At 42.3% G+C, this 10555-nt stretch overlaps 1 protein-coding gene across 1 annotated transcript in view; it reads left to right on the forward strand.

The window, feature by feature from the left end:
• Window positions 1-7862, forward strand: part of LOC106544074 (neurotrypsin) — a 39246-nt gene extending 31384 nt beyond the window's left edge. The window contains exons 14-15 of the mRNA XM_087702419.1: window positions 816-1096; window positions 6342-7862. Of these exons, the coding sequence (XP_087558545.1) occupies window positions 816-1096; window positions 6342-6652 (592 nt within the window). The 3' untranslated portion in view covers window positions 6653-7862. The remainder of the gene's footprint in view (window positions 1-815; window positions 1097-6341) is intronic.
• The last annotated feature ends 2693 nt before the right edge of the window (window positions 7863-10555 follow it).

The following is a 10555-nucleotide window of genomic DNA, read 5'->3' on the forward strand; positions in this document are numbered from 1 at the left end:
TTGCTTCAATCAATGCAGTCTCCACCCCTAGATGGCATGTCAGTAGATAGCAAAGTCATATTATTACCTCCCTGGTCCTTCCTGTGGCATGAAGACAGGTGGCATGGGAAGCCTCCCCTACTATATCTGAAAGCACCCCCACCTCTGGGCCTGACACACAGAGGTGGGATAACAGAAATGGCAACCCTGTGGATCAGGCACTGCAAGTGATCCAGGGGTAATGCCCCCTTCCTACCCTCTGACAGAAAGCAAATCTCATTGCTTCAGCTGCTCTAACCACCTGTCAGAATTTCCCTTCTCCTCAGCCTCGGCCTTCAATAGGGCAAGCAATAGCCATGAAGGATTTCCCCATCCGCAGGGAATTCCCCAACCATTGTAACTTTAGCAAGCTATTAAGACAGCACTGCTCACCAGTTTCATTGCCAGCATGGACTGACGTCCAGCTGCTTTGGCAAGAGACGGTTATGCTGGCACCAGCTGGGTATGCCAGTGTGCCAATAATGGCTGGGTCCCCACATCATGCTAAGTCATAATAGAGCTTGTTCACAACAGACCCTGCTCTGCGTAGTGCACCACCCTCTCAAGGACTTCAGGTTGGTTTTATTTATGGGTGTCTTAGTCATATTTTTGAGGAATATAAAATATCTGCCTAAAGTGAGTAATGTAATATATGATTATATCTTGTGTGTGTAGGATGGCAGAGGAGGTGTTTTTAATTGACTCATCGCTCCTTAAGAAAGATCCTTTCTAGTTGAAAGAAACATGAAACATCTTCATTGAAAACTAACTGGTTTTTTTGACTCTTTTGCGGGCAGATTTGGGGTAGACGTTCGTCGCTACCTTCTGCGGGTGGGAGACCACCATACCGGTGTGAGAGATGAGTCGGAGAGAGAGTTGCCGGTAGAGAAGATCCTCCTTCATAGAAATTATCGGCCGAGCAATAATGATAATGACATTGCTCTGGTCAGGATGTGGGGCAAAGAGGGGAAATGTCTTTCCTTCAACCACCATGTCTTCCCAGTTTGCCTCCCTGCTGGGAAGCAGAAAGCTGAAGTGGACCGAAAGTCTTGCGTCATATCAGGCTGGGGAGATACAGGTGAGTGCTGGGCTGCCTCATAACTTCCACATGGGGCATCGAAGAATAAAAAGAGAAGTTAATCCTCCCTATTTGCAACTTTGGAAAACTTTGATGGCCTTTACCGACTCATACAGAATGAGAGTTTTAAGTATATAACAAATAATCTATGGAAAGCAAAAACAGTGAATGTTGTCAAATTAACTTGAAATTAAATAATATTGCTTTTAAAATGGAGAGAAATGCAGCCAGGTTAGCTACTGCATGTAATAAAACGTTTCAACTTACAAGAAGCTTTCCTAGTGTCACTATGAACTGTCACTGTGTAGCCTGTAAACCTGTTGAAGACTTCATTGGTAGAACGATGGGTATGAAATATGACATGATTTATCCTATAGTTCTGATTTATATCATAGACGAATGTATATATTTTACACCCAGTAGTTTCTAAAAAGAATGTAAATAGGAAACCATATGAGGGAAATGGATGATTTAAAATAAATAAAAACAAATAAATCCCATTTATAAATAAAATAAAAGCCCCACTACTATACTCAGAAATGCCCCTACTAGTTTATATAGTTATTTAGTTATATTTCAAAAAAATATATATGACAGATCAATCTTCTGAGCCTGGCAAAACAGCAGAAGGCAAAACAAGAAGCAATGGATGGAAAGAAGAAGCAACCTAGAACTAAGCAGAAATTTCCTGACAGTGAGAACAATTAACCTGTGGAACAATTTGCCTCCAGAAGTTTTAAGTAGTCCATCACTGGAGGTTTTTAAGAAGAGATTGGGCAGCCATTTGTCTGAAATGATATAGGGTCTCCTGTTTGAGCAGAAGGTTGAACTATTAGAAGGCCACCAAGGTCCCTTCCAACTGTTTCTCTGATGATCTCCAGATGTGTTGTACTACAGTTGCCATCATCAAAGAATATGGAATAACAGAGTTGGAAGGGACTTTGAAGGTCTTTTAGTCCAACCCCCTGCTGAGTAGGTGACTGGAATACTGCTATTGTAGCAATAGCAGTAGCACATAGACTTATATATGGCTCCATTGTGCTTTACAGCATTATCTGAGCTATTTACAAATGTCAGCATATTGCCCCCAATAATCTGGGTCCTCATTTTACTGACCTTGGAAAAATAGAAGGTTGAAATTAACCCCTGAGCCGATCAAGATCGAACTCCTGGCGGTAGGCAGAGATAGCCTGCAGTTCTATATACTAACCACTGCGCCACCATGACTCCTATCATATCACCCCTAGTCCTTCTCTTCATTATACTAGAGATACCTACTGTGGGGGATGTTTGTGTAAAGCACACCTGGCAAAATGGAGGGGTTGATGCCCATCCAGGTGGAGACTACCCCTAGCCTTGCTCTTCCGCACTATGTCTTTCCAGTAGTTGGTTGCTAAGGAGGTATATTTAGAACGTAGATCATTGAATAAAGGGGTTTGGAAGGGTCTTGGAGGTCTTCTAGTACAGCCCTCTGCCCATAGTGGGAGACCCTACATCAGTGGTAGGTTGCAGGTGGTATGCCCTGGTACGGGCGTACCGGAGCCAGCCCGGAGCACTGGATACTGTTCCGGTACGGTGCTCCAGAGGGCCCACCTGCCCGCCCGAGATCCTTACCGGATTTAAAGGCTTCTGCACTTCCGCGCAGGCACATGGCACATACAGCACTTAAGCAATGCTCCGCGGAGCAGCTGGAGCATTGCGGAGGTGCTTGAACGCACCAGTTGGAACGGGATTTGCAACCCAGCACTGCCCTACATCAGTGTTGGCGAACCTTTTCGGTACCAAGTGCCGAAACCAGAATGCGGGTGCAGACGTATGCCAGAGCCAAGAATGTACCAGCTGGTCTTTGTGCACGTGGGAGTACCGGAAACCTGAATAGCAGCTGCCCAGTGCGGCCAGCTGCTCTTCTGTGTTCTGGTGCATGCATGCATGCTGACCATCTGGTCTTCGTGCATGTGCACAGGAAACCGGAAGAGCAGCTGCTTGGTGCACATGTGTGCGTTGGCCAGTTGGTCTTCTGGTTTCCGGCACTCCCGCGTGCGAAGACCAGCTGGCCAGCATGCGTGCGCATGCTGAAACCCGAAAGAGCACCTGGTTGGCGCACATGCCCAGAGAGAGGGCTCTGCGTGCCACCTCTGGCACACGTGCCATAGGTTTGCCATCACGGCCCTAGACAATGGCTATTCAGTCTCTTCTTAAAAATCTCCAGTGATGGAACATTCATGACTTGTGAAGCCATTCCACTCCACTCAGGGGTCTTAGTCACTCACCTTCCCTACTGGTACAGCCCCTCAAACATTGGAAGACTGCTATTATGTCACCTCTATTCATATTTATATGCTCTTTGTAACTTTCCCTTAAGCAGCAATTGCTAAAGTAAGGGAAAGAGGGAGGGGGAGCAAGAGAAGGACAATCTCTCTGTTTGAAGGCAGTAAATCCTCCTGTGAGTTGAATGATTATATTTTGTGAATGGCTGTGGGAAACGAAAGGAATGATTTTCCTTTCTTTGCTTTTATTCTTTATCTCTTTGTTTAATTCTCTCCCCTGGAACCACAAACCACAAGCTGATTCTTTGTACTTAAGTGTTATTTCAATATTAACCACAAGAAGGGAGGACAAAAGACTAATCTCTATCAGAAAGCTATTTCTCTCTCTCCCTCTTTTTTTACATCTTCTCTTTTTTGTTTTGAGTTCAACATTGCTTATAAAGACTCTATGAGTCCACTTGTAAAGAATACAGTAGTAAATACTACTTTTTAAATAGATCATTTTTATACCCAGAGAAATACACATATACCCACACATATTTATACATGGTTTTTATACAGACACACAAACACACACACACACACACACACACACACACACACACACACACAAAACATGGACAATGCAATATCCGAGATGAAATATTAATTAAGCTAAAACATAATAAAATCACCATAAGTAGGAAAAATAAGACATGCTATTGTATTAAACATGTAGAAATTCTCAGATTACTACCTAAATAAGAGCCGAGGTGGCGCAGTGGTTAGGGTGCAGTACTGCAGGCCACTTTAGCTGACTGTGATCTGCAGTTCAGCGGTTCAAATCTCACCGGCTCAAGGTCAACTCGGCCTTCCATCCTTCCGAGGTAGGTGAAATGAGAACCCGGACTGTGGGGGCAAGTTGCTGACTCAATTTGCTAAAAATTTGTAAACCGCTTAGAGAGGGCTGAAAGCCCTATGAAGCGGTATATAAGTCTAATAAATAAATAAATAAATTCTACAATTACCGTAATCTTTCGCCTCTCAACATTTTCCTTTTTGGAATACAAGTAATCCTTGTTCAGCAACAACTGGGGCCAGGAACTTGGTTGTTAAGAAAAGCAGTTGCTAAGTGAAACCATAACTCTGCTTAAGATTTTACTTCACCTTTTTACTTTACATACAAGTTTGTAAATACAAAGATTGGTTGCAAAGTCATTTTTCCATCCTCATGATAACTGCAAACAGATACTAAACAAGACAACTGCTAAAGAAGGTCTACTTGCAGAGACAAAAACTGGGCAGTTAAAAAATATAGTACTTGAGGAATTATTGAATACCAACTCTGTTTCTTCCTTGTAAGTGCACTACACCAGATCAATAATTTTACATCCAGAAGTAAGACAATTTTAAAAATGAATTTTATGAATTCTTTTTGATTGTTTTGATTATTTTAGATGATAGGGTCATTAATTCAGTGTAAGGTGTAAATTATTCTCAATCTTTCCTGCAAACTATTTTATGTATTTAAATTCCAGATTAGTAAAATATTCTGTTACAGACCCATCCTGGCCTTTAGAGTGCTCCAAGGAATTACACCTAGCATTTAATAGTGTACTAGAACAGAATTTGCTTTACAATTCTCAGGATTCTTAAGGACTAGCACAGTACTAAGAGCTAAGGGCATCTTCAGTAGGAACTAATCCTAAAATAAAGCAGTGTTATTAATGAAATCCAAAATTACAATCACTGAAGTATCAACTCCTTCTGAATCATTGTGTATTAGAACAGTGGTCCCCATCCTTTCTGGCTGTGCAAACTCTCAGGGGAGGGGAGAGGAAATGGTTCCAAGCATCTGTACATGTGCAGTTCCATTTGCGCAAGTGGTGGGCACTTGTGCGCACATATGAAGTTCCATTTACGTGAGTGTTGGGTGTGCCCGCCACTCACACAAATGGAGCTCCATGTGCGCAAGAGAACGCCTGCTGCTTGCGCAAATGGAGCTGCGCCATGCACATTTGCCTGCTGCTTGCATAGGCTAGGGGTTGGGGACCTCTGTATTAGAAAATAATTGGTGAAATATTAGTACTACTATTTCTTAGCATCAGTATTCCATATCTGAAGATTGGTTGCCTTTATTCAGGATGGGTCTTGTTTTCCAAGGTTTGCTACTTAAGTTATCCTTTTGTCTAAATTGTACAATGTGCATCTGCAAATTTGGACTGCTGAAAAGGAGTACTGTATACTTGAGTAAAAAAAAAAGAGAATATAATTAAAGTATTTCTATATTTACTGAATTAGGGTGATAATTTATTTATTCTGTTTTTTTTTTACTTTTTATTATGCAGAGTATGCCATTCTTTAAATCTATGTAATTTAAAATAGAGGGACGAGGTGGCTCAGTGACTAAGACATTGAACTTGTCAATCAGAAAGTTCGGTGGTTCAAATCCCTAGCGCTGTGTAACCGAGTGAGCTCCCAGTTCGAAAGCATGTAAAAATGCAAGTAGAAAAATAGAAACCATCTTTGATGGGAAGGTAACAGCGCTCCATGTCACTTTGGTGTTGAGTCATGCAAGCCGCATGACCACGGAGACATCTTCGGACAGACGGAAGTTCTGCCTCCAGGTCTCTCCGATTCCAGAGACCTGGATTTTCACCAACAATCCACCTTTGTTCCTAGCCTTATTTAGTTTAGCTACCCATTCTTTAGATCCCATTCTAAATTCATTTTAATTATTTTTGTTAGTTTCTTTGAAGGCTTTTTAACTTTAAAAAAATGGGATAAAATATTTTAAATAAATAAGAGTAAATACAAAAAAACCATTTAAATCAGAATGGCGAGCCTCCAAGATAGCTCACAACAAAATGAACTTTGTTTTAAAAAAAGTACTATGAACTATCATTAAAAGCCTTATCCTATAAAGTTATAGATCTAACCTTGCAATGATTTTTTTCTATTTTGTTGCTCCCTGTGTTGAATATTAATTATTCTTCCAGGAAAGTCATACTCAAGGATGTTACTCCAGGGAACCGTGCCTCTTCTCCCAAGAAAAGTATGCACATCTCGTTATGGAAAGAAATTTACTAATCGGATGCTCTGTGCTGGAAACCTTTCTGAAGACAATCGGGTAGACAGCTGTCAAGGGGACAGTGGAGGACCATTGGTGTGTCAAAGACCAAATACACAATGGGTAATTCTAGGGATTACTTCCTGGGGATATGGCTGTGGGCAAAAGGATTCCCCTGGTGTTTATACAAAGGTCAGCAAATTTGTGCCTTGGATCAAGAAAGAGACCAAAATAATATGAGAACAGTCAACCCAAAGATTGATTTATGGTGCTTTATGAAGTAGGACTTAAAATGCAAGGAGCCATAGCTTTAATCTTTAATTATGCCAGTACTTGATATTTTTTCCAATATTAGCCATAAATTCTTTAAGACATATGGACAAAAATGCCATAGAAATGACTGTAAACTCTGCTATGATTCCATTTCTGAATATATAATATTGCTAGAAGTAAATTTTCTTAAAATCTGTACAAAGTTTACAAGACAGATTTGTTTTCATATCACCTATGACTGCATTATGTTGTTTGCTCCTACTATTCAGTCTAATCTTAAGGGCGGGTCCATCCTAAATTACTTTCTCTGACTGCTAAGCCCCTGAGCGCTGCTGCCTATCATGTCTGAATGTTTACAGATACAGATTAACAGAGTTGGAAGGGACCTATGCAGGTCATGTAGTCCAACCTCCATCCAAGTAAACCCTACAGCATTTTTGACAGATGGCAATCCAGTGTCTTCTTGCAAGCTTCCAGTGATGTAGCTCCCACAACTTCTGAAAGCAGCTTCTGTTCCATGGATTGATTGTTCTCACTGTCAGAAAATTCCTCCTTATTTCTAGGTTGAATCTTTCCTTGATCAGTTTCCATCCATTCCATTCCTTGTCTGCCCTTCAGGTGCCTTGGAAAATAGCTTGACCTCCTCCTCTCTGTTGCAGTCCCTCAAATGTTGGAGCACTATCATTTCTGCCCTAGTCCACTAGACTAGCCATGCCCAGTTCCTGTAACAGTTCTTCGTATGTTTTAGTCTCCAGTCCCCTAATCATCCTGGTTGCTCTTCTCTGCACTCTTTCTAGAGTCTCAACATCTTTTTTATAGTGTGGTGACCAAAACTGGATGAAGTATTCTAGGTGTGGTCTTACTAAGGCTTTATAGAGTGGTATTAGTGCCTCATTTATCTTGATTGTATCCCTCTGTTAATGCAATTTAAGATTGCATTGGCTTTTTTGGCTGCCGCTGCCCACTGCTGGCTCATATTTAGCTGGTTGTCCACTAAGACTCCAAGATCCCTCTCACAGTCACTGCTATTAAGCGTGGTTTTATTCAGTCTATATGTGTACTTTTGGTTTTTCTTGCCTAAGTGTAGGACTTTACTTTTCTCTACATTGAATTCCATTTTGTTAGATACGGCCCAGTGTTCAAGTCTGTCAAGACCCATCTGGTTCTTGAGCCTATCATCTAGGCCCGTGATGGCGAACCTATGGTACGTGTGCCAGAGATGGCATGCAGAGTCCTCTCTGTGGGCACACGTCCCATCGCCAGCTGCTCTTCTGGTTTAAAAAATAGGCCATTTGGGGGGTCTTTTTCAAACTGTTTTCAGGCCTGAAAATGGCCCAAAAAACAGCCTTCAAATGACCCAAAAAAGGCCTGAAAATGGCCTGAAAAACGGCCAAAAACCAGGCATGCGCACACCGGCCAGCTGGTCTTTGGGTTTCCGGTGCTCCAATGTGTGCACATGCACATACATGCATGTGTGTTCAGGTTTGGGCATTTGGTGCCAAAAAGGTTCACCATCACTGATCTAGGATGTTAGCTATTCCTGTCAGTTTGGTATCATCTGCAAATTTGTTAAGTTCTCCTTCTATTCCCTCATCTAAGTCGTTTATGAAGATATTGAAGAGTACTGGGCTTAGGACAGAATCTTGTGGTACCCCATGCTTACTTCCCTCCATGTAGATGTAGTACCATTAAGGACTTCTCACTGAGTACGGTCTGTCAGCCAGTTATGAATCCATCTGATGGTGATGCTATCTCTCCCACTTTTTTCTAGCTTACCAAGAAGTAGGTTGTGGTCTACTTTGTCGAATGTGTATTATGTCCACAGTACTTCGCTGGCCTACTAATTTAGTCACTATGTTGGAGAATGAAATAAGATTGGTTTGGCATGATCTATTTTTTACAAACCCATGCTGATTGCTAGTTATTACTCTACTCATTTCTAGATGCTGGCAAATCTTTTTTGTTTTTTTTTAATTATCTTTTCCGGTATCTGCCTGGGTATTGATGTTAGTGTGATTGGTCTATAGTTTCCTGGGTCTGTCTTTTTTTTTCTTTTTTGAAGATGGGAACCATATCAGCTCTTTTCCAGTCCTCAGGTAGTTCTCTGGTGCTTCAGGATTTTTGGAAGATGTGGTACAGTGGTTCTGAGAGGACATCTGCCAGTTCCTTTAGAACTCTGGGATGTAATCTATCTGGTCCCGATGATTTGTATTTATCAAGATCAGAGAGGTGTTCTCTTACCATTTTTTCCTATGCAGCATCTCTTGCTTTCATTCCCCAATGCCATCCAGGCATTCCATTACAGGCTGTGAAAGCACCAGGCCTCTATTTGAGCACCAGAACAGCCACCTTCAAGGGGTGCTGGTGTGTAGGGCAGCCAAAAGAGGTAGTTGGGCAGGGAGTTGAAGCACCACTGTGGTCATAAGTCCGAACAGGCTGCCAAGCACCCAGATTTTGATTACGTAACTGCAGGGTTGTTGCAACAGTCATAACTTCAGGGACTGGGCTAAGACTTCAAATAGACAGTGAATGAATGATAATTAAGTGAGGATTACCTGCACCCGTTTCTCTCACAATTTCTTCCTTGATTTATTTCTCTCAAATTGTTCCTCAAATCTGGACATTCCTGAGGTATTTCTGACATCTCTAACCTAAACATTTTGTTCTGTTTTGCTAAAATACCATTTTCTTGAACTTAGCTCCCAACTAGATATTTTGATATGCTTACATTCTTCATGGGCTTGGAAAACAGGTCGTTGCAGGGTACTGAAATAATAGAAATTGCATTTCCCATTCCTGTTTACAAGAGCCGAGGTGGCTCAGTGGGTAGAGTGCAGTACTGCAGGCTACTTCAGCTGACTGTTATCTGCAGTTCGGCGGTTCAAATCTCACCGGCTCAAGGTTGACTCAGCCTTCCATCCTTCCGAGGTGGGTAAAATGAGCACCCAGACTGTTGGGGGCAATATGCTGACTCTGTAAACCGCTTAGAGAGGGCTGAAAGCCCTATGAAGCGGTATATAAGTCTAACTGCTATTGCTATTGCTATAATGATTGTATGTGGTCACCTGTCTCATATATAGGACACTGGGTGACTAATAATGGAAGCAGAACCAAAATTGTAAATGACTAAATAGCATAAAGTATCTGCAGAGAACACTCACAGCATCCCATGCTCAATATAGTAAAGAAATGGGCTCACTCCAGAAGTGGTATTCTGCCAGTTCGGACCGGTTCACCCAAACCGGTAGTGGAAATTTAGGGTGGTTCCGCCGACCCACCCTGGCTCTACAGCATCCCATTTAGGCCAGTGGTGAAATTCAATTTTTTTTACTACCGGTTCTGTGGGTGTGGCTTGGTGGGCGTGGCTTGGTGGGCATGGCAGGGGAAGGATATTGCAAAATTTCCATTCCCACCACACACGAGGGCCAGCCAAAGATGACATTTGCCAGTTCTCCGAACTACTCAAAATTTCCGCTACCAGTTCTCCAGAACCTGTCAGAACCTGCTGGATTTCACTCCTGATTTAGGCCCTCACATTTTCGAACCGGTAGGAAAGATAAGTGAATACCACCCCTGGCTCATTCATACTATCAAAGTCCCAGCAGGCACAAGGCAAGTCTGATCTCTGGAGTGATGATGTTCCCAGGTACTATGGCAGAAAAGGCTTTCCTCCTAGATCCCACCAGATGGTCTTCTCTTGCATACTCCAGAGCATACCATTCCTGCCCGATTTAACAGAAAGGGTAGACAACACCAAAGGGAGACTGCCCCATGGTATGCCATCTATTGTTGTCACCATGTTCGTAGGCAGAAGAAAGTATAAAGCCTGCCCCCTTTCTAAGGAGATGTCCATGCGACCTTATTAGCTTT

The sequence above is a fragment of the Thamnophis sirtalis genome, unplaced genomic scaffold (genome assembly GCF_051295495.1).
Source record: "Thamnophis sirtalis isolate CommonGarterSnake01/CBP01778 unplaced genomic scaffold, rThaSir2_p1.2 scaffold_15, whole genome shotgun sequence".
Classification (NCBI taxonomy): Eukaryota; Metazoa; Chordata; class Lepidosauria; order Squamata; family Natricidae; genus Thamnophis; species Thamnophis sirtalis.